Below are 23,795 nucleotides of genomic sequence, written 5' to 3'. Positions count from 1 at the left end.
CCACTGTATAGTCCTACTGTATTAGAAATAGAGCTAAAAGTAAAAGAGAAACAAGAATGGAAAGATCTAACGTCCTTGAGTGCTCCTTTGTTTACGTTATTTATTCCCATATCAGTCTTTTGCTTTATGACAGGCCTTACACTCTGTCTCCTTAGACTATCTCAAGTTTTATTGTTCTTTCCTCAACACTGTGTAAAAAGAATGAACGAACACAAACTCACTCAACACAAACAGCAAAATGGAAAGAGAGTGAACCTGACTGTTAAAACAAGTGGGGTTTTTTTTTGTTTTTTTTTAAAAAACATTCATCTTAATTACCTTAATTCTTCCAAACAACCCGTGGATGGTTGCAGGATGTGCTGGAAGAGTTTTATTTCATTTATATTGCCAAAAGAAGTCACCAGCTGCTCCCACAAACACAGCCAGGTGAAAGTCCACTGGTTTTATCGTGTACCGAGACACCACGACCTACATATGCTGCACTAAATCGCTCACAGCAGTCTTTCAAAGGTTGTCAGTGCTTCAAAATAATAAGTGGGATGAAGATACAGAACTAGGAAGATGCTCCACAAATACAGGAAATGCTGCATTCTGTTTATACACATTAAGGTGTCGGGTATATATTTTGCTTGTTTGAACTATGCCCATCAGCACTTTTGGTGGTGTCTTGCAGTGTAAGTGACTGACCTGAAATTAGCATAGTGCTCATATTTTTCCCCCCTCCAATGCGCCTATTATCCGATGTGTTCCTATTGAGGGCCTCACATTACAAGTCCACAGTAGTGCTATTGTATCCTGACAAGGACCTTTCACACAGTCATTGCCAATACTAGCACTTATTAGCAGATCCACAGTATAGCAGTCACAGTTTTGCAGATGTGGAAATTTCCACACACGAAAAAAGACCCCTCCACGTTTAACTATGCTCCATGAATGAAAAACCTTTAAAGACAGACTTCACACCAGATGTGTCTGAAATCATTTGTATCGGGGGCTTAAAAGATGTTTCACGCAGTTTCTTGAAGTAACATCTCCACATCTACTCACACAGAAAAAAAAACATCCTCCACCATGCTATTGATTATATAGGACAGACCAGCTTTGATTAGTCAATATCCATGCGTTATCAAGGAAAGGCGTTATGATCTAACGCGAGGGAAGGGCTTCCCTTTGTACAGACTTATCTCCTCTTGGCCTCAAATCAAGGTTGCAGGCCTGGCTGCCTTCCTAACTCGGCAGACAATGGCTCAGACACATCTTAAAAAACGGTCACATGCTGCGACTGCAAGAATGTGGAAACACTCGCTTAGTTACAGCAGAGATAATTTGTAGGTTGGTCTAAGAAAAATAAAAAAATAAAATATAAGCATGCATGTTAGAGTCTTTGCACAGCGGAGAAAAGGGGCACACTTGACAGAACTATTAAAGGACAACGTGGGTCTTTAGAAGTTGCAATGCACGTAGTAAGAATGTATACAAAGGACAGATCAGAGGGAGATAAAATATCACACAGTCACTTTAACATTTGAGCTGCGGGGTAGCCCCCCAAATTCCTAAAAATAGGAAGGCAAAAGTCCTAAAATAAAGTCGGCTGTCACCGGGGATAAATCGGGTGGGCGTTCTTTTTTCGTGCATCTCACCCGAGAGTCACAGCTTCCTGGTCATGCAACCGCTGGAAAGCTGCATTCTCAAATCCCACAGCTGGTGTTGCCCAATAGAGGCGGCGGTGGGGAAAGTGGGCCGGGCTGCACGCCCCCAAGCTTTATAAAATTCCCTCATACATCCGCCTGGCGCAACACGTAAACAAAGCAACGCTGCTGTTTCAAAGAGAAAGAAGGAGAGAGAGAGAGAGATTGCAAAAGTTTTGAGGACTTTTTTTCTCCATCTCTTCAGGAAGTTTTCATTTCAGGACAATCATCTGCTAAACCAACAGGTAGGTTTCTTTTTGGAATTATGAACTCTACTATGAACTCCTTTTTTATGGGTTCCAAGGAATTGTGCGCTCACTTCCTACTCAGTTTCCCCGTTATTGACGTTGTCTGTGCGCAACCGCTGAAACACAACTAAAATAAGAAACTAAGGCTGCATTATTTCTTTCCTTTTTCTAACCCCTTTATAGAAACTGGAACCACATTTTTATTTTTGCACATTTAAAAAATGCTTTCTATTACATGTCCACGTGCATTTTCCGAGAGAGCTTTCTCGCACTTTTGGGCATGTTTCTCAAAAAAGATCAAATAATCTGTGGAATGTGTTTCATAGCAAGGAAGGTGCCATGTGTGCAAAGTGTAAAAGATCTTCGCAGATCAACGTTCATGTCACACGTGACACTGGTGGCACGCGAGCACACGGGAAACATGCAGTTTTATGTCAAATGTTGCACTCATCGTGAGGCCAGATAGTTGCATAACAAATCCTCTTTGCTTTCTAGCCTTGGTATTAATGTAACAAACAAACAAACAAACAAACATGCACGAGGGTGGGGGCTGGAGGAGAGAGAGAGACTGGGCTGTGGCTGATGCTGATCGAAGTATTAAACATTTTCTTTATTGACTTAAGGTATTAACAGCAAGTGTTCCAAAATGCATAAATAAATAAATCTTTGCTAGAAAAACAAGACTGCTCCCCATCAGATCTGCGTGACCCCTCCTCACCAACTTCACTATAGAGAGGAAGACGCCCACAATTTGCTATCTCTTACAGTGAAAATGTAGGTCTGTATGAGCTTAGTCCAGCAGGCCTGCTGCTGCTCTGCTGATATTCCAGAACCAGGGATTTGACAGATTAAGCGAGTTCCCAAAGATTAGGGAAGCAATCATTGTTTCTGCAGATGGATGCAGCAGGCTCGTGGATTTAAAAGTATATGGAGGCAGAGGAGTGAAGGGATGACCTGCCCTTGATTCTGGCTCTCTGAAATTGAGACTCTGTCCAAATCTAATCACTACATATGCTTCTTTCTGTCAGTGAACAAAGAGAGTTTGAGCCCATGCTTGTTTTGTAACTTGGATGTTGTGGCTTAAAGCAGCGCACCCCATCTCCTGGATTTACTGTGGAAAACAAGCGCTGATGTTTTACGTAGACCTGAGCCAGAGTTGTTGTTTTCCTCTAAAGCTCAAACCGCAGCATCTCATTGTCAGGTGATATTTTTTAATATTCAGAAAGCCAACAACTGCCCTAATCAGTCATCGAAACCAGTCGGTGTCGAAGCTTGAAAAACTAAAACCTTGACATGAAGTCAAACTGTCAACAAATAAAAATGCTTCAAATAATTTCGAGTTTGTGGTTTTTTTGGTTTTTTTTTTTTCTGAGCTACACTTTTAGGATCATCTCTTAGAAACGTATATCCTCCCACTGTTTCCTGTTTAAGATTGCATAACAGTCTCACTTCTGCCAAGCCAAAGCTGTTTCAGTTACTGCTTTTGTTTCGTTTCTTTCCTTCTGCAATGACATTTTTCTAACAGGAGCCTTTGCATGCAGGGACAACTGCTGCCACTGGCACCTCTTTGTGCTGAGGCCGGTTTTAAAGAAGGCACCGAAGGCAAATTCCTGTGAGGGAACACGCTCATCTTAAAATCTGAGAATAGTCTTTTACCCAATGTGGCCAAATTTGAGGAAGCGATTGTGCTCGGTGTGCCACAATATTAAGAGCAGCAGAGCAGCCTTGCGTTCAGTGTTATTCACTCCATCTCATGTTATTCATCGACATTATAAATACATTTTAAGTGTAATGGGCCACTGTTGAATATCTTTCCATGACAGTCGTTTGAAATCATTTCATAAAACATGTCACAGCAGCAGCACTCCTATCGTGTTGCTTAGGCTCAGACTCTGGCGTGGGTAAACTAACACTTCCCCTTTCTGCACTCCTCTCAAAGAGGTGAAACATTAGCTCAGCTTGGCTAACACCACAGGTGTAAACAGCAGGTGACCTAGTTGTCTTAGCCTGCTGCTCTGTCAGAGCTTCTCTCTGATGTCGACATGCTGGCAGGTAGTGACTGGTAGCCAAGCTTGAAAAGAGATGCGTGCTTTTATTTCATTAATTTAGTTTCTGTTGTTTTCCATTTGGTCCCACGTTGTCATTTACTCACCAAAGTGAGTAAATCAAAGTACAGCACACCTGTAAGTCCCATAAGATTTACAAAAAGAAAAAGAGACACCAGATATGATAAATGTTGCTTTTCCATATGGGTGAACTTACTTGTCTGGTTTTATTTTTTGCTGTTTGCAAAAAAAGGCTTAAAAACAGAAAACAGGCCGAGAGGTTTGCTCATGTTGACATGGGAAATTACATCCCCCCCCCCCCCTCCATTTTTTTCAAATTATATAACCAAAATTTTCTTTTTCTTTCGATATTATGAAAATCATAAACATGGTTTCTGTTACATGGCTGTGGAATCTCAGCGGGGGCTGCTCTCTTGTCCTCTTCAACAAAGCTCCTGCAGTGTAACCGCAGCCATGTTTTTGGAAGGGCCGCAGTGAACAAACGAACCTGTTGTTTGATACTCCTCTTCCTCTGCGGCGCTGTGAGAGCTGCCTGGCGCTGGTGTGTGTTCTCCTCATCAGAGAAACACAGGCATACAGGTGTTTGTGTGTACCCAGGGCGTATTCTGCCAGACACCCATATCTGAAACATGAGTTGCTTCCTCTAAATGGCAAACTTGCTCTGATGAGCACTCTGCAATTCTGAAGGTTGATTAAGTTTTTTTTTTTCTATTTTCTATTTTTGCTGGCACAAAAGACATTGTCAAAGCCTGGAAATGGCAAACGGAGAGACTTCACCCAAACAGAAACCAAGATAAACACAGAAAGTGACAGGAAGCGCAAGCAGGGCGCTGAAAAGAAGCTGGGAAGTTTAGATGGGAACCAGGGTGTCAGTTGCTTCCTGTATATGGATGTGTGTCTTGGTCATCATGGCCCCCCCGCTTCAGCTGTGGGAGAGAAGTGGGCAAGCCCCTGGCCTGCTGCGGCCAGTGGACAAAGGGCTCTCTTAACTGGCTAATTTGATTTGCATGCAGAGTCACAGCCTACATGCTCTATTCCAACACAGCATCATGATCTGCACAGCCTGGCTTCTCTTCCAGTTTTCTGCCCCTCTGTACAACTCTTCATCTTTCTTTTCCTTTTAATGTTGTCATTAAGCCCCACTTTGATGTTATTTTATGAAATGTCTTCCCAATCCCGAAACCTGGATTTAGGGAGGGTCTTTTTCAGCTCTAAGTTCAGTGGATAATTAACTTGAGTCCAATCTTCAAAGTGCATGTGTAGTAGATCTTTTTTTTCTTTTAAATCTTTCAGCAGGGTGAGAATTACCCAAAAATCACACTTCCTCTTCCCCTCACAGCCAAACCTTGCTTTGTGCCTGTCAGCCACGTGTTTCTCATGTAGGCGGTTCGCAGGTGTGGTCCGTTATGTGAGCCGCATGTTACTGCAGATAACTGCTGCAAGCCTCTGCATGTTGCGAGTGTGTCTTGGACTATATTAAACTTAAGCCCTCTTTACTTTCGTGTGGAGAAACACACCCAGCCAAAGTTCAAGCAGGCCTCATTCTATTGTCTGCAACTCCTCAATTCTGACAAAAGTCTCCCAGCAGTCCCCTTAAAGACGCTTAGGAGCAAAAGAAAGGGACAAATCTGTACTTTAACAGGCCTTTAATCACTCTTTTATTTTAAAATACAGTAATGCATATAAAAACCTTGATCCTCGTACACAGAAATATGCTGAACCAGTCATTAACTAATTGCTCCGATCTCTCCCAGGCTCTGCAGCTCTTTGAAATGGATGATATCCAGGTTGTTGAGTCCAAACCCCTGCTGGTTGACAGGGAGCTGCCGGTATGTTTTGTGCAAAGTTTTGTTTAACGGTGACTCTCAGATAAATCTTAAGCTGTTGGAGTTCTATGCTGTCAAGCTTTGTATGCTTTTTGCTGATTTATTTGTGCCTCTTAGCTTGACTTTTCTTTAGATATAACTTTTGGGATATTGGTGCTTTTATATGAGAACGTAATCACTGAACACTTCATAAATTTCTATACACAGATTTCCAAAATATGCACAGTAAAAGACAATTAAGCTGTCTGTGGTCGGCTGTGTGTTAGAAAAATGGAACTAGTGCAATAAGAAAATCATGCATATGCACCAGAATACCACAGTATGATTCGCTTTCACATAATTTCACAGAATGTTCTTCATGTTTGATGCATTATGTTGACTGTGCAGTCAAAATTATACTTGATTCAGGTTGGGTTCAGTGATGGGAACCGACTTTGGGATATTAGATTATAGCTTGTTGCACCGTAATCATGTTATCTTTTATGTTTTCATTCCTCTTTTCTCTCTTTCCAGGGCTTGAGAGAGGCTGTGCAGCAGCTTGTAACCAAGGTATGTTTGCATAAACACACATTAAACACTTTATCATTCTGACAAGTTGCAACATTTTGTTTTAGCAGTTAAATCCACTGCTTGGTATCTCATAACTTTACCTTGAATAGTACCATCTAGTGGCTGATAAAATGAAATACTTTGATAATTATTAACATAGCTGTGGCACTACCTCATTGACCTTTTATCTGCTGTGATTTTATTAGGACAGAAACCTAATTAGGGTTCCACTAACTGAGTCAGCTACAGGAAGTGATGAAATGCATGTTGAACTGGATTTGATGATGCAGCCTATCGGGAGAAACTGCATGTGTTTTGGTGCTGCTGAGTCTGGGGGCGATCCTAACACCCTGTACAGAGCTCCTTATAGTCAGAAAACATTTGCTGCCTCTTGAATCTGTGTTGTTTTTAAATAACAGTAGGTGTGAGAAGTGCATTGGTTTCAACTTAAAAAAATCTTTTCTTCAAACTTCATGCGAATTTAAGGGTTTTGTGCTCAGGCAGTGTGTGGATGGGGTTCTTTTACTGAGAGTCTGAGCTCCATCAGAGTCCTTCTGACTTTCTTTGCTGTGACACTGACAGATTGGTTGACCTAAAGTATCCAGGGCAAGTGTTTGATGTCTCTGTGGGGACTAAGCTTCCAACAGTCAGTCGCGCAGGATTAGTTGGCTCTGATGATATTCCCTGATTTTTATTAGCGAATGCATTCATGACACCTGGACACACACACACATACACAAAAAAGAAATTCCACTGTAAGTTTCACAGATGTGCGTGTGTGCTTATGAACACTCTGTACACACAGACACATGCTCGCTGCCTTGCAGGATTATCTCCACTGCGTAGTCTCCATGTTTGAGTGTGCCCTGCAAAGCGTGGGTGGAGCGAGCTGTGGTGAATCCTGTACATTACATTTCGTAAATAGGTTTTACCTCCTTGCTGGATGTTCCTGACAAGTAGATCCCATGCAGTTAGAACTGGTTTGGGGGTAAAAACAAACTACCTAATAGGTTGTCTCGTGACATACCCTTGACCTGCTGATGGATCACCATAGAGCTGCTGTTGGTTAATAATAAACCTTCATATAAACAGTTTAAGTTTGTCATTCATTTCTTTATTTCTAATAATTTTAATGTAAAAGCAATTTTTAGCTAATAATCACTCTACATATTTAGATTTTATAGAAAAAAACTTTTTTTTAAAGGAGTTAAATGTTTTTTTTAGTCTAGTTCTTAAAACTGATTTATTCATGGATTATGGCAGTATTTATATTTGGAGAAATTTTTAAAACTTCGTTTCACTATTTAACTAAATTTTTAATGTATTATGGGTGAGTTTTAACCAAATACCGAATGTGTAATTTAGAAACAAATCAAAGATTTTCATCAAAAGGGCTCAGTCTAGTCTCGAAAGACTGTTTGCTGCCGTATATCGTGCAGGATCTATATTTAATTACCAACACTAAGTTAAGTCTTTGTTTTTGTAAATCTTCTCCCCTAAATATTACTGAATAATAGCTGCTGCCTCATTTATTCATCATGTTTTGCCACTCATCGCATGCTCATACTTATCATGTCAGCGCAGTAGCTGATGCCCCTCTCTGACATTGGCTGATCCAATTTAAGGATATCTTCATCTAGAATTAGCTTGTTTTGACCAGCCTGCAAGGCACCATGGGAGGCCAGGAGCTTAGGCCAACTGGTAAGCAGCAGGGGTATAAAATGCAGTTCTCACTGAAGGGCTGAACGACTTCAGAGGCTTACCAGCTCTTGGATCTATAGCTCAGAGAGCCACTGTAACTACAGTTTTCAGTAGCAAGCAGTGTTTAACTCTATTCCTGCAAACATGGTTCTGGAGGATCCTGATGTGGAAATGATTGTCGCTGAGATTGAAGTGAGTGTGAGTAGACTAAAAGCTTTATTAAAATGTTTGCTGTAGTTTCCAGCGGATTTGTGGGATTATGCTGCCTGCTGGACAATCGATACTAAAGTTGGAGTTGTTGCACAGGTGCTAAACGGGGAAAAAAAATATTCTTCTTTTGTGGCTCATGTGGAAAAAATGTGTTGTGTTTTACAGTGGCCAGCCTTTTGAAATGGCTTTGCTTACTTTTCAGTTGGTAAAGTAGATAGAAAACTAATATATTTAATGGAATGATAAACCTCTGTAACGAGATGCGGCATGGTTGGGTAAATTATTCCTGGTGAAGAGCCTATCATTTAGATTTTCCATCAAAAAAACAGGCTAATTATTGGAGGTTGTATTTAACAAAAGTATTTCAAATATTACTGCAACAGCTTTACGTTGTCATATTGACTATGCAGCCCTGTTGCACCAGCATCAAGGAGTAACTTTAAAGAAATATATATAAATATATTTATGTATCTTTTGTAACCTGGAGCTATAAAAGTATGGTCATGTCTGTGTATCTATAGGAGCACGATGTGGAGACTCCTAATGGAAGAATTCACTGTACAATGAAGGGGGTTCCCAAGGGGGACAGACCAGTCATTCTCACCTTCCATGACGTCGGCCTGAACTGTAAGCCTACCTCATTATTTCCTTTATCTTGGTGAAACGTGCTGTGGTACCGAAGGCCTTGTGTGTTTTGAATGATCATACCAATTAAAATGAAATTAGTTTCTCTGAACTACCTTTATATTAAGTCTATCTAAGTATCTAAGCTGGACTTATAACCCTTGTATCCACGCTATCATTTTACGCTCGGTCATGTTTGTGTATCTGTAGGAGGAGGTGTGGAGACTCCTCGTGGAGTCTTCCATGATTTCTTTTTTCTTTTTTTTGTAATGAAGTCAGATTTTGTAAGATGATTGCTCACGGCACCTCCAAACCTGAGATTTGCTCATCTATTCAGGCGGTTTGAGTTCTTCTTTCCCCCTCTATTAAGAACCACTCATCCAACTCCACCATCTTTTCACTGTTTTCCAGACAAAACCTGCTGGAACACGCTCTTCGACCATGAGGACATGGCGGAAATCATGCAGCACTTTGCTGTGTGTCACGTCGATGCCCCGGGGCAGCACGAAGGAGCAAACACCTTTTCCACTGGGTGAGCCAGATGCACACATGCATGTGCGCACACAGTCACAAACAGAGAGACACTTAATGTATGTCAAGCAGTCTGTGACCTCAGAATCAACAGGTAGATCACTGTGAATGTGCTTAAGGTGACCGAATTTGACAAGTATTATCTCTTGTTCAGCCTAATCTCTGCTTTAATGGTGAGACTTTGCCTTATGTTAAGATTAGCTGAACACAAACTGCTGTCAGGAGTTGATAACGGTAATATAAGACCATTGCTGATTAGATAGTGTCTGTAACAATACTCTTTTTGTTTCCCCAGATATGAGTACCCTTCTATGGACCAACTCGCTGAGTCTCTCCCACTGGTCTTAAAGCATTTTGGGTAAATTGAGCTCCAGTTCCCAGCCTGACACTTCACCCTTTATATTTGAGACACTTTCTAACCGGTTGTTCTAACAGTACCCCTCTACTTTTGTGCACTCTAGCCTGAAAAGTGTGATTGGCATGGGCATGGGAGCCGGGGCCTACATTCTGTCCAGATTTGCTGTGAGTTTACCCCACGCTCTCTCAGTCACACTTAATATTTTCAGTATTAATCAATCTTGGATTAGCAGAGCTGGCTAATGGGTTTCTGCTCTTGGCTGATTTTTGGCAACACACTGCCGCTTATTGCTTGAGCCTGCAGAGCCATGAAAGCCTCAGGAATGTACAAGATCAGCTCACCACTAACACTGTGCTCAATAGTAAGCCCCCCTCCCCGCTGACACAAAGCTGGCAAAGATGCAACATTTAACTCTTTGCAGCCTTTACTTTAACTAGTTCTATATTGTTCAACAGGGCACGATATAACATTAAAGAGCTTTAGATTAAAACCTAACCCTCACCAAATTGGGAAACAATAAATAAATAGATGGGCTATACAAAATATTTTTTTAAATCGGTTGTGGGGCACATATTTAGCGAAATGTGTCGTGGTTTATTTCTAAAGTTCATTTATGTATCTTTTAGCTGGACTACCCAAATATGGTAGAAGGCCTTGTTCTCATCAACATCAACTCGTGTGCTGAGGGATGGATGGACTGGGCTGCACACAAGGTAATGCGCGTATAAACACACATATGAGCACCTACAACTGTTCAAACCATTTCCAAAAACTGTGGTAACTTTGACTTTTGGATTTGCAGAACCATTAAAGCTAAACATAGCTTTTTCTGTTTTTTAGATCAGTGGCTGGACTCACGCAGAGCCCGACATGATCATCACCCACCTGTTTGGAAAGGTAAAGATTCAAATTCTCATTATTAAATTAATTAATATCTTCATTACGCTTAAAGTACCTCTGTAAACTGAAACTAGGATTTTAGTTAGATTCATTTGTAGGTCGTGGGTTTAACACGTCTTTTGTTTTGGGTACCGCAGGAGGAAATTCAGCACAACCATGATCTAATTGCCACATACCGCCACCACATCATGAATGACATGAACCTGTTTAACCTGCATCTCTTTGTCAAGTCCTATGAAAGGTAAGCACAGCTAGTTTATGTAAATGTTTCATGATATAATCTTGGTGTTTGAGTTCATACACTCTAATGGAAAGTGTGGTGGCTCCTTAGTGTAGTGCTGTACACATTTGAGATACCGATCCCTGTGGAGTTGAGTCAGGGAGGCCATCGGGTGCAAAAATTAGGGAGCAGCCGAAAGTAGCGTGTTCTGCGCACTAACAGATGTGTCTGTCTACAGTCGAAGGGATCTGGAAATTGAGAGGCCAGTCCCTGGAAGCCATGCCAGAACCCTCAAGTAAGTTGTTCTCAAAAACGGCATCAGCTTAAATGAAACAATGTTATTTCTAACACGGAAACATTCACTGTGTGGTTGTGTGTCCTTTATCCAGGTGCCCTTCTCTGCTGGTGGTTGGCGATAGCTCTCCTGCCGTGGAGGCCGTGGTGAGTTCACATGGCTCAAGTGCTAATGATTAGACTTCCCACTGCCGTTAACACGGTTCAACTTGTGCTGGACGTGTTTTCCATTCGCTTCAGTCGTCTGCTTAAGCCCAAGAGATATGCAAGGATAAGTGCTTAAGGACAACAGTTTAGCATGTCTTAGGCAAGAACCGAATTGGAAACAGAAACGGAGTGATGCAGATCAGCTTTAATCTGTTAAAGTTAAGAGATTTGTGTGACTGCTGCTGCTTTCAGCTGCAAACAGGTCCCAAATCCAAAACGTATTTGTTAGTATATATTATCCATAGGAATAACTGGATTAAGCACACAACATTAAAAACTTGTTGGTCATCACACATCATTTGCCTAATAAATGTTTTGCGTTTGTTCCTGCAGGTTGAGTGCAACACTAAGCTGGACCCCACAAAGGCCACCCTTCTTAAGGTGAGGGCCCCACTCATTCCCTCTGTTGTGGCCTTTACCCCACACCTCCTGTCTCCTATTCTCATCCAGATTATAACCACCTTGATGACAACTCATCTGCTGATAAGATTCCACTGGCTCAGCATTTACCTGGTGATATATTAACCAGTGGTATGACAGCTGAGCGTTTCCCCAGAGCTCACTGACCTACTTCGGCTGGCCTGTGGCGAGCTTTTTATGAACCGCATCTCAAATCAAATGGCTGTTTGACTTAAAGTGGTGCCTTTTACTGGGGTTAACGGTTCTGCGTGTTCAAATTGGACTTAATGAGCGCTGTGGGGGGTTATGGAGTGTGCACGATGCTGCACGAATACACAAGTGACAACATGCAAAATTCTAATTTTGTGTTCTTTTACTCTTCTCCCCAGATGGCCGACTGCGGTGGCATGCCCCAGGTTGACCAGGTGTGTATGTGTGAGAAAGAAAATAGGGAGGGGGAAATAACATGAGAGACATTGATGCTGTAGAACAGGCTGGACAGGGCTGGATAATCAGCACACGGGGTCAGGTGGAGGGGTGGATGGCGTAGGAGGGTGGCACTTAAGAGCATTAACAAGTACCAGACATGAACCACAGTTGTCAGGTTGTAATCCTCCAAACTGCACAGCACCTGTTCATAACAGCTGTCATATCACAAACCCTGGGAAGTAAGCTGGTGGCTGAGAGCTTGAACCTGTCAATGTTATGCAAACAAATATAATAATTACTGAAAAGAGGACTGATTATCTTTATGTTCTTCTCTGCAGCCTGGCAAGCTGACCGAGGCGTTCAAGTACTTCATTCAGGGCATGGGATACAGTAAGTATCACATACTTTCACTTTGTTTTACTGAGATATGTTCAGATTAAAGTTTCTTCTTCCAACGTGCATGAAAATAAAAACGACACAGAAAAAAATGCCTGCCATCACCGGTGCTTACAGATGTAAAAGATGTATATTCTGCCACCTTGTGGTGAGAGAAAGATCTCTTAGCCTTCGAGTTCACCTCATCCAGTGTTGAAAATCAAACACTCTGAAAACATTAATGCACTAATTAATTTTGTTAGGCTCCTCATTACGTTGCTGAGACCAGTAATATAATTTCTAGTTTAGAATAGCACATTAAACCTTACGTATTCCCACACATCAGCACAAACAGCTACCCTAAGAAGGACATGCACAAGATCTGAGCACTCGAGTGTCACATTCTTGTCTCTTTACGTGCCAAAATTTATTATTTATGATGAACTGCACTGAGAATGCCCCCTTTGAGAATTTTTGCAATTGGTCAAATGCGCTCCACAAAGTGAGTTCAAAGCATGTTTGATTATTCAGATACTTTAGGATCTTGTGTAACTCTTGCAGGTGACTCAGTTGTTTGATTTCTGACTGTAATGTGATTAATGAATTTGGGAACAGGAATGCTTGACTGTACCAATGTACACACAAATATAAGGTGATTATAATAATGCCCCAACACAGCCTTCGCACCCCTTGTTTTTATGATTGATTAGGGCATGTACTCACTATGATGTAACTAATGCTCAAAGGACAGACCATATGTGCACCCACTGGCAACTTTATTATACACAGCCATTCAGCTGATTTAATAACTAATCAGCCAATCACACGGGAACAGTTCAGTTAATTTGGGCATGTAGACATGGTCAAGACAGCCTGCTGAAGGTCGAATTGAATTTGACAACTTTGCACTACTGCTCTCAAGCATAAAGTATTCGCTGTTTAGTTTAAATGGTGTCCGTGTGAACTTTCATTTGACTGACACGTTTGCATTTGCTGATGATAGTAGAACCAATTTTAATTGTCTGCATCTGTTTGGATGGCTTGCTTTCATTGTAACAACACGTGGCAATTTATATGCTCGCCATACATTTATTACAAAATTCTGCAAATCTTCTTGAAGGTTGTGATGAAAGGTAGTGAGCAATGGGAAAGTGGACGTCAGTAAATTCTTTTCCTCTTCCCTCAGTGCCTGCTGCCAGCATGACCCGCCTTGTTCGCTCCCGCACTGCCTCTGGCTCTAGCGTCACCTCGTTCGACGGCAACCGCTCCCGCTCCCACACCAGCGAGGGAAACCGCTCCCGCTCCCACACCAACGAGGGCAGCCGCAGCCGCAGCCACACGACTGAGAATCCGCACGGCCGCTCCCACACAGACAGCTCCATGGACACCACGGCCAACAACAACGTGGACCAAGGCGTGAGCAAGTCCGCCGAAGTGTCCTGCTAAATAACCCTCCACTCAGCAGACATCCAAACCTCTCAAGGATCCCCTTCAGTCTCTGCTGCGCTACCTCTAATTCACACCTGGCCCATCAACCTGGAATTGTTTAAAAGAGAGGGGAAAAAAAGAAATAAAAAAACGCACAATACACACTCACCTGCAGATTTCTCAGTGCAGATGAGTTGCCCTAGTTTGGAAATATGTTTGAGTAAGAAGTTGAGGTCGTGTTTATTGATTGCAAGCAGAAAATGTTTGGGGCCACAGTGTAATTGGAGGCAACGCAGCATTTGGGGACATCGAAGCAGAGAATGTCGGAGAAAGCTGTGGCTAAGAGTACACCAGCTTGTAATATATCCCTCATAATCTCGCATACAAAAAAAAAACAACCTCCCCTTCATCTTTCCCTCCAACCTCATTTTTTTTGGTCCATTTTTACCCTACTGACGCAGCTTTCTCAAATTTACCCGACTGTAAATGTGTTTCCTGTTCTCACTGTAATTGTTCGATCATTTATCCGTTTATTTTTCATGTATGAGTTATTGTTCGTATGTAGGAGCAGACTTGTAGATGTGGAGAGTGAATGGGGAGGCACTACACGTATATCTTTGAAAACTGAAAGGGCAGACTTAAAGTATATCATGCACAGCAAATTGTTATTGTCATTTATTTCCCCCCCTGTGAATTTTCTTTCCCCCAAAAGATTGTTGAAATAGCAGTTTGCAGGTGAATTTAAAATTAATCTAAATTGTATGCTTTGTCGTCAATCAAAACACTGAAAAACCAATGCTAAAGCTTCAGGATCACATGGTTTATTAATGGATCAAAAACGGTTCTCTCTTAATGATTTTTATGATGATTTCTATGCAATCAATGTGCCATGAAATTGTTCACCTTTGTTAGATTGTGCTGCTCCTGTGTGTGGATTCTTGAGTGAGTGATAAAAGAGAGGTCCACATGTAAACACGAGGATAGCCATAGAACTTACCTGATACTTTCTACTCTTTCTTCTGTATTTTACTTGCACTACAAAAACATTTGGCTCTGTAGAACACGTACATACAGCTTTGTAAATACACATCCTTCTAATGCTGTAGAAAAGCATTAAAATGACATAACCGTTTGTATTTATTAAAAAATGACAAAAAAATGTGTAACAGCTTCCCTGATTATCCTTATTTCATATGAATATGTAGTCTTGGGGATCTTTGTTCATCTCTTAACACTTATAGGGAGAATTTAATGAAATAGATGAAGAAAAACCTACAACCTCCGTTGATATGGGAGTTTAAAGGCAGGCAAGCAATGTCCTTGTGAGACGTCGTCCAAAAAACATAGCATGCCAGTACATATGCCAAAAGCCTCATAAATAAATTAAACCTTCAGTATTTCACATGCGTTGTTGAATATTTTCATTTGCAAACACTTCTTTAAATAGTCTTCAAAAGCACACCATGCTTTATGAATACACATATGTGATATTTACAGATTTTTCCAATAGGAAAAAGAAAACAGAACAAAATCCCTTGTACATGATTGGACTAAAAAAGGAAAGGAAAAAACTGCATAGGAAATGAAAGTCAGGAAAAAGTTCTAAAGCTCTTTACAGATGGGACAAACCGACAGGTCACTTCTTAGTTCATAACCTCTGGATAACCGTAATAATTCTCCAGGTCAGCAAAGATGTCATTGGGGCTTCTGCAGCTGAGGTTGCAGAAGCAGGCCTGAACCCACAACATCTTCCAGGTGAATCCCGTCCCGTTGGGACACTCAAACTCCACGTCAATGGTTTTGGATTTGTAGGGGATGCAGCAGCGTTCGTCGGTGCAGACGCCGCAGTATTTGGGCCGGTACGCTTTCTTGCTGGTGCAGCCGGAGATGGTGAGGTTTGTTGGCTGATCTTCCCTGTAGATATTAAGACATTTCTTCCCTGGCTGAGGGAGCAAAGAAACAGGAAGATTTTAAATATAAAAACCATTTCAGTTTGATCAGTTATTGTACGTGTTTGTGAGACTACTACCTTGATGTGTTTGGTGATGTCGACCTCGCACGGCCGCAGGTTACAGAGACGAGACTCTTTAAACAGCTCGCATCGCTCATTGGCATTGGAGATCCTCATGGACAGGCCGCGGCCGCAGGTCTTTGAGCACGGGCTCCATGAGGTAGTCTGGGTAATGCAGTTTTTGTGCCAGCTCGTGGTCTCGGCTGGGAAAACTAGACAGCAGCATAGACAGAGAGGTGTGCAACTAAATTACGTTCAGCGCCATTTCATTGTCAAAGTGCTCCAGGTCGCGACAACTCTACTCCATTTGGCAAACCAAGAGTTAAATATAGACAGTTTTAATTAAAGTTTTAATGAAATTAAAAATTCACAATATTTCAACCAATCGTTTGGTTATTAGAGACCAAAAAAAAAGTCAAAACAAGGATTGTTTTTCCAACTGCAGTTAAATTTAGCAGCATGGCTCCCCGGCAGACCCCAGCATAATACAGAGCAGTGATAAAAGATGTAACAGGAGTCAGCTTTATAATAACTGGATCAATAAATAAACGGATCAATTAAGGAATTTCAGGAGAACAATTCCACTCAATCAACCAATCACATATCCTCTTGTTTTAAAGTTGTCTTTTAGCAACATGAACATACTTGTTTAACATTCAGATCATTCAGATCCTGCACATGTAATGTCGGAGAGAACACGAGAAGCACAGTATGACTGTCTCCCCTCGTGTCGCATCTGTTTTGAATCCAAACTGTTAAATTGTGTCTGCCTAGAAGTCTGGATCTAATTTGTTTCCTTATGCAGCACAAAGAGATCTTCATTCACATTCTTGCCTCCACTGGCTTCCACAGGAAAGGATCGATTTGTCACTCACACGCTTACGACAAACACATACTTCACGATGCGTCTGGACTACCAGCTTTACTTGCACAGCTACTTTGTGAGATGCAGTTTCAAACAGAGCAGATTCTGTTACTTCTAAAGATTTATACTGGTGTAAATAACACCACTCAATATCAGAAATATTCACGGTGTACTGTATGTATGTCTACATTTCTGTGCAAACAATACTGCCCAAGAGAGCTCCAATTAGTCATGTAAAATCCTCACATTTTTAAGATTACTGAGGGCTTCCTAGTAATTTGTTCACTATATTTGTACTTGAAGCATTCCCTTCCATTTAAATGACCTCTCAGCCATCAACTCTGAACATTAGATTTAGGGGTTAAAACATACAATATTTTTTATCCAAAGCTTCCTACCCTCGACTGCATGTCGCAGCGCTGTCTTGCGCCCTCTCCTGGGCTCGTCACAGATCCACTGCTCGCAGCACTGTCCCCGGACTTTGATTCGTCGTGGGGTCTGGCACCAAACACGGGGAGGCTGAGACTCTGTGCACAGCCCCACACAGCCAATAGCACCGTTAACACACACGCACTGGTATTTACAGTTGGGCTGGAAACTCTCCCCGTTACGGTAGATCACGCCATTGTGCTCGCAGCCGATTCCCACCATGTCTGCCAGAGAGGGATGACAAGCAGGAATATATTATAAAAGCAGGGCAAACACACAAAAGCTTGGACTTGTGCGTTGCTGCTGAACTGCGTCCGCCATTATTAGGAGGACATTTGTCTTGCAGAGCTTGGAAAATAAAAGCAATCGATAAATGAAACATTTTGCACTTCAGAAATGTTTGAAAACTGTTATATTAGTCTCCATTTTTTATTTTCTTATTCCATCTTCAAACTGTCATCAGATCATGTGTAGGTAGGTTTTAAATGAACCTTCTATTAGAGATGGAAAATCTGTGACACCATAGGTCTGTTTTTACTATTTTTTTAGCAGCAGACATCATTTAGTGGGAGGTAAGTATTTCATTTCTCCACAGCTTATTCCAAAAAATAAAGTCCTTAAAAGTGAGCACAACAAGCAGCGAATGAACAAAAGAGAATAATTAAAAAAGGGGAAAAAATGGTGTGAGTGAAACTAAAATGATAAATGGTATGAAAATAACAACACATAGACGTATTAAAATACAAAAAACATGTAATGCAATAATTACATTAGAAGCTAGTGCTGTGCAATATCTGGGATAGATTTGATCTCGACATCAGGCAACGATTAAGTCTGCACAGTCTGCAAGGATGTAGAACAAAGGCAAAATAATAAAATGAAAACATGAAAACATGAATAACACAAAAAGTTATTTGCATGTTGGAGACTTGGATATAAAACTTGCAGATATGTCCCTAGACTGAGGTCAGTAATTCTCTTCCATGTGTGCTCTGTGCTCTTTGTTGAATAATGTGCACATGCTGCCTGTGCCATGAAACCAAACCAAAAATAGCTTTTTCTAATATTCTCTACTCAAGTCTGTGCTGTGCTGCAGTTTGTGTGCAGTTTGGACAATGAACGTGACTTGCAACATTACAAAAATGAACTTTTGATGCGGTGTACAGCGGTAGTTTGTTTTGGTGAGTGACACTTACATGCACACACTCCTTTTTCGTACCTAGGCTTGTCTGAGCTGTAGTCGCAGTACAGTCCCTTGTGGTAGTCACACATGTCTGCCTCGTTGCACACCTCGCCCACCTGCCGGGCGCAGGTCTTGCAGCAGTCGCAGCCATCCATGAGGAGGCTTACACCTGGCGGGCACTTAGGGGGGGTCTCTGGACACTCGCAGGGCCACTTGCAGTACTGCGTGCGGTTGTACAGGTCTACAAATGGGGATGTGACAGCTGTGGCAGGCAGCATGGTGGTGGAATTCAGGGAGTAGGCCTGCAGAGAGGAAAGGGGAAAGAAAATGAGATTCCCAGTTCATATACTCTATATTTTATTAATCTAATATGTCCAATAGCTTTCACATCATGCGTACAGCTTATGTCACATCATCAAGCCTGAGCCTTTGTTACAGTGACTGCACAAAATAAGTCATCTGCAACTACTCTTTCAACCTGTTTGTCCGGAATTTTTTTTTATTGCACAAAAGGTATTTGACCCCTTGTGTGGGGGCAATATTTTTAATGCCCTTAATCATGATTTTTTTTTCATCTAGCCCTCTTTGGTAACCATGTCTCAGCAAGTAATGGACTTGAAAGGTTTAAAATCCCTTACTTGTACACTTCTGCTTCAGTGCTAACATGTGTTCGTGCTGTGCAATAAATTAAATAAGACTATATAAATGAATTAAACACCCAGTGGAGATAATCTTATTAAATCACCATCGCGCCCTGGTGTCTTATGTATTAACACTGGTTTCCGTTGCCATATTTCAAACAAGAACTGTGCTACTTACAGTTATAAAAATCCTGCCAATGAAATGAATTTCATCTCCCTTGGCATTATGACTCTTACAATCTGCTCTGTGTAGCCAAGATCACACAGTAAAGAGCTTTGCAGCTCTTAAAAGCAGATGTTCTCACAGCAACGCTGCACATAAGGCACATTAACAGCCCAGAGCTTAGAGGTTAGCTTTGGACAGAGAATGCATGAGCCTCAACTGATGAAGGTTTGGGAATGTGAATGTTTTTTGTTATTGTTTTTTGTAAAAAATAATAAATGGTTGAGTCTGAACTGAATTCTTTTTGTTTTGAGAGCATGGTGTGCTTGAGAAAGGAGCAGGAAATGATCTCCAGGTTGTTACTTCGTGTGACAGAAACCGAAACTTCCCTCTCAGGGAAAGTGAAGTCATGTTGCATTTATGATGCAAATCGAGCAAAACTTCAAACGCAGATGAGTCAGTTTTGTAGCAATAATAAACCACAAAGGCTCTTTATGAATAAGACTTCAGCTGAAGCAGATACCGTGTCCATCCTAATTAAAAGTACAGTATGTGGTCGGGGCTGGGCGAGAAGTGAAACATATAAAATTAGCTCCAGTATTGTCTCTACAGCCATAAATACTTATAGCAGAGCTCTTAAATGGGGAGCTTGAAAGATACACGTGCGTGCACACTCTGTCCGCGGTTAACTGTGCGAAAAGATGCTTAATCATCTTAAGCACGGTGGATCCGTTTTCCTCGGCTTGTTCTCAGCACTTCAGTAGAATTATGGTCATATTAAAGATAATGCAGATGAACGACTTTTAGTCACAGTCGTGCCACAAAGCTGTTTTATCAAAAGACTTAATTTATTCTGCAGCCATGAGGCTAATGTGCAAAGTGGCATACATATTGTTCCCGCTAAGGAAATCATCACCCTGACACAGAAAAAGGAGATCATGGAAATCAAGATGTGAGTGCTTCATAAATTAATTATAAAAGCTGGGCTGGGATTGATACAAACATCTTATTGAAATCATTTATCTCTGATGAACACATTTTGCATGTAGGACATTTAACAATACCAAGACAGAGAGATTATTTAGTGAGCTATTTGTGGTTATCATCATCATCTTTTTCCCCCCTTTTTAAATGCTTTCTAACGTGACCTCAAATACTTGTCATATTTTTGTGGCAGCTGGTTACAAAGAGATTACAAGTGCTGATGACCCTGGCTCCACTCCTGGTTTAATCTCTTCTTTCTGTCAGCCTGCAGTCAGGTCAGATGACCCGCGGGGAGGTGTTGGCTTGATTTACCCTTCCTCAGAGCAGAGGAGAAAGGACTTTTCCCAGGGGAAACTGTCACTCAGGCGTTGTTGTTATTTCCCTCCAAACCACATGAGTTTATTATGCAATAATGAGAATATATTTAATACTGACTATTCACAACCACACTGTTTAGGGGTATATTTGACATTGATGCTGAATAACCCAAATCTTACAAAAACTAAGAATATCGCCGTGTTTAACGTGTTTAACACAAAATATCATTAATTTAAACACTCAGTTTCTGAGGTTAGACCACAAACTGATGTCTTTATGAGTAGAAAGGCTCTGAGGAGGCAGTGGGATACAAGAAAGCACATGAGTACCCCCAAATATTCACCAGGTGGCACTAAAATATAACCGAACGAGCCTAGACACAACTTTGAGCATCCCACAGTGCAAAATTAAAGCCAGATAACGGATAATAATAAATAAAGGATAATAGGATAATAAAGGACAACAATCAGTTTTTAAGCAGATTTTAATGGAAATATTTATTCAGCCAAAGGTTAAAAAAACTATTTTTTTCTCTTTTTTTTCTTTTTTTTTTTTTTTTGCCATAACCTGACGAATAAATTGGGGGGGGGGGCTAAAACGGAGGAAACACTGATTTCGTTTATTACGTTTAAATGAGCTTGTCGTATAGTGTATCTCAGCCTACCTTACTAACTTTAAAATAACCCCCTATGTCTTCTGCAACTTGCATTAAACGTCTGAGTTACATGCAACCTGGACGTTAAAAGAAAGAAAGAAAAACAAAAGACAAAAAGGTACTTTGGGAAATCTGTCCTCCATCCCACCTCTTGAATCCCGGCTGCTGTTACAATCCACAACAGGAGCCAACTCATCACTGGTGAGGAACTGCACACGCATTGAATCCAGAATTAGTTCCGTCTCTCAAACGCGCCACACGCCGCTCTCCTCAGGTGTGCTACATCCTCGTCCCCTCGCTGACATCTCGGCGCCCTTCGGTTTGCGCTGACAGCCTGTTAATAAGAGTCCGGACCCGCATAGCCTGCCCTCAGGTTTCCTCTCTTCCCCTCAGCTCCACTTTCACCCGAACCTCCTCTTCTCCAGAGCGCTGGCAGCTGTGGTGGTTAGGGCGTGTCTGGAATAGTCTCTGGAAGGACTCTGACACTCCTATTACTGCTGCTTAATTTAAAGGCTCCAGATATTTCCAAGTCAGTCTGAAAAGCAGTGCGCGTATGCTTACGTAGGCTACAGAATCATTGCCCTCTACTCCACAAGTCATAATAAGTTCCTTTGAGGATTTCAGTGTAGTTAATGGGTCATTCTGCACAGGCAAAATAGAGATTCAAGTTACTGTCTTTGTTGCATGTGAGTCTCCTATTAAGATAGGCCTCACATACACAGACATTACAAATACAATCATGTAGTTTACACTGAGGCCTGGACTTTGTGTAATGCTCCCGATTTGGCTTCCTCTGAACTTATTTACTTCAGCAAACATATTTGGAATTATTTATCATGCGCCTGTCATTGCATGAGAGCATTTTCTTTTAACACCACTGTAACTACAGCAGGTCGCCTACCTCTCGCCCATTGTGTCTATTTTAAGGCTCCGACTGTGCCTGGCCTCCAGATGTTTAGTTTAAATCAAATGATGTCATCTATCTCACAGTCTGCTACTTTGCTTTCCTTTCATTTTTCTGGAAATTTGAATGTGTCACATTGAGGAGATGCAGGTGAGCACCAAATGCGCCATATGGAAACTCTCTTGTATTTGAGTAATGCTGCACCTTTTACCACAGCGCCTTTTGCTTTTAGTCTGCTGAGTCTCACCCAGAATAACCAAACGTCTGTGAGAATTCGACCCCACAGGCAACAGAGAGAAGGAAAGAGTGATGGATGAGAAATGAACACTTTGTCAAAGAGCAAAGTGCCCCAGGTCTGAACCCCTATTATTTACAGGCAGTCGTCTAATCCCTGTCAGAGAGCTGTCAGCTTCTGGACTGATCTGAGCAGGCTTTCCTCTTTGCCCTGACCAGGATGACCCGCCCCATCCACAGCACAATGCACTCTGTCTCTCTCTTCTTTCCTTACTCTAAAACTCAGCTTCTCTTTACTTTCCATCTCTGCTGGTCTCCCCACCTTCTCATCCTTACTCCTGCTGAAGCAGGGCTGAAGCCCGTTAACCTCCAACCTCCAATTTCAGTTGTTATCAAAGGTTTTTTCCCCATCATCTAAGATTGTGTATCTTTTCATTTCTTTCGTTTCCTAAGACATTACCTTTGTCTTTTTTTCCTCTTTGAAAGCTGTGAGGTAAAATCATTCATGAGTAATGATGGGGGAATTCAACACTGTGAGAAACTAGTGCTGATATTAATTATTGCCTTTAGGTGGCAGTCAATTAAAGTAGACACTGTGTGGGTTCATGGTCACTTTTAGGAACCATTTTCAGCGAACGCAGCTTTTGCTCCATCCATAAAGGTCAGCTAAAAATGTACCAGAAAAAGAAAGAAAATTACATATATAAACCACACCTGCATATAAAACACAGACAGAGCCATGCTGAGGTTTTCCACTAGGTTTAGATTCTGCATTTTAAAGTCAGGCTTTTATCAGTGATTTCTATCAGTGAACTATAGCAAAGCTACTGAGGCTACAGTCATGTGAGGAAAGAACGTGCACCCTCTTTCAATTCCATGGTTAATAAAACAAAATAATCCTCTGGTCCCTCTCGAAATTATTTAAATACAAACTTTATTATATATTATGTTATTTATTGAACAAAAAAGACGATGAAGAAGCAGTGTGTGACAAAGTATGTGGCATGATTCAGGACCTCGTAGAACCACTTTTCTCAGCAATAAGTTAAAGAAATCATTTCCAGTGTGACTTCGACAGTCTCTCACATCATTGAGAAATAATTTTGGTCAGTTGTTCTTTACAACGTTGCTTCAGTTTTTGAGGTTTGTGGGCATTTGTTTATGCGCAGCTCTGTCAAGGTCCCGCATCAGCGTTTGAGCAATTGGGTTGAGGTCTGCACTATGACAGGGTCATTGCAACACTTTGATTCTTTTCTTTTTCAGTTCATGGTTGATTCAGTGACAGCAAGGTGCCCGAATTATCACCCGTCCACCACCGTGCTTCACCGTTTATGTCTTGATCTTTGTACTGATGT

The 23,795-nt window shown here is 41.4% G+C and overlaps 2 protein-coding genes across 4 annotated transcripts; one reads left to right on the top strand and one right to left on the bottom strand.

Annotated features, from left to right (window-relative positions):
* The first annotated feature begins 1,779 nt into the window (after nucleotides 1–1,779).
* ndrg1a (N-myc downstream regulated 1a) lies at nucleotides 1,780–15,455 on the top strand. Of its 3 annotated transcripts, XM_086281232.1 has the most exons (16): nucleotides 1,780–1,933; nucleotides 5,757–5,831; nucleotides 6,342–6,377; nucleotides 8,810–8,915; nucleotides 9,324–9,444; nucleotides 9,739–9,801; nucleotides 9,905–9,965; nucleotides 10,428–10,514; nucleotides 10,642–10,698; nucleotides 10,839–10,942; nucleotides 11,160–11,216; nucleotides 11,311–11,362; nucleotides 11,756–11,803; nucleotides 12,211–12,246; nucleotides 12,589–12,640; nucleotides 13,812–15,455. In XM_086281232.1, the coding sequence occupies exons 2-16, from the start codon at nucleotides 5,775–5,777 to the stop codon at nucleotides 14,069–14,071; spliced, it is 1,197 nt and encodes a 398-aa protein (XP_086137358.1). In that variant the 5' UTR covers nucleotides 1,780–1,933; nucleotides 5,757–5,774; the 3' UTR covers nucleotides 14,072–15,455. The 3 variants fall into 3 exon arrangements, with proteins under 3 accessions (XP_086137358.1, XP_086137360.1, XP_086137359.1); XM_086281234.1 differs by lacking the exons at nucleotides 1,780–1,933; nucleotides 5,757–5,831; nucleotides 6,342–6,377 and adding an exon at nucleotides 8,113–8,270; XM_086281233.1 differs by lacking the exons at nucleotides 1,780–1,933; nucleotides 5,757–5,831; nucleotides 6,342–6,377 and adding an exon at nucleotides 8,120–8,276.
* Nucleotides 13,922–21,751, bottom strand: ccn4a (cellular communication network factor 4a). Its single transcript, XM_086281235.1, has 5 exons — nucleotides 21,451–21,751; nucleotides 18,555–18,843; nucleotides 17,328–17,582; nucleotides 16,083–16,276; nucleotides 13,922–15,996 (listed from the first exon to the last, which is right to left on the bottom strand). Exons 1-5 carry the CDS (start codon nucleotides 21,496–21,498, stop codon nucleotides 15,697–15,699), a joined length of 1,086 nt encoding a protein of 361 aa, XP_086137361.1. The 5' UTR covers nucleotides 21,499–21,751; the 3' UTR covers nucleotides 13,922–15,696.
* Between the last annotated feature and the right edge of the window lie 2,044 nt (nucleotides 21,752–23,795).

Source organism: Aulonocara sp. 'chitande type north' Nkhata Bay, linkage group LG22 (assembly GCF_057382095.1).
Source record: "Aulonocara sp. 'chitande type north' Nkhata Bay isolate Kocher_YH1m ecotype deep benthic linkage group LG22, A_spYH_male_GT1.1, whole genome shotgun sequence".
In the NCBI taxonomy this organism is placed as follows: Eukaryota; Metazoa; Chordata; class Actinopteri; order Cichliformes; family Cichlidae; genus Aulonocara; species Aulonocara sp. 'chitande type north' Nkhata Bay.
The sequence above is the reverse complement of the archived record's forward strand: the minus strand, read 5'-3'. Positions and strand labels throughout refer to the sequence as shown.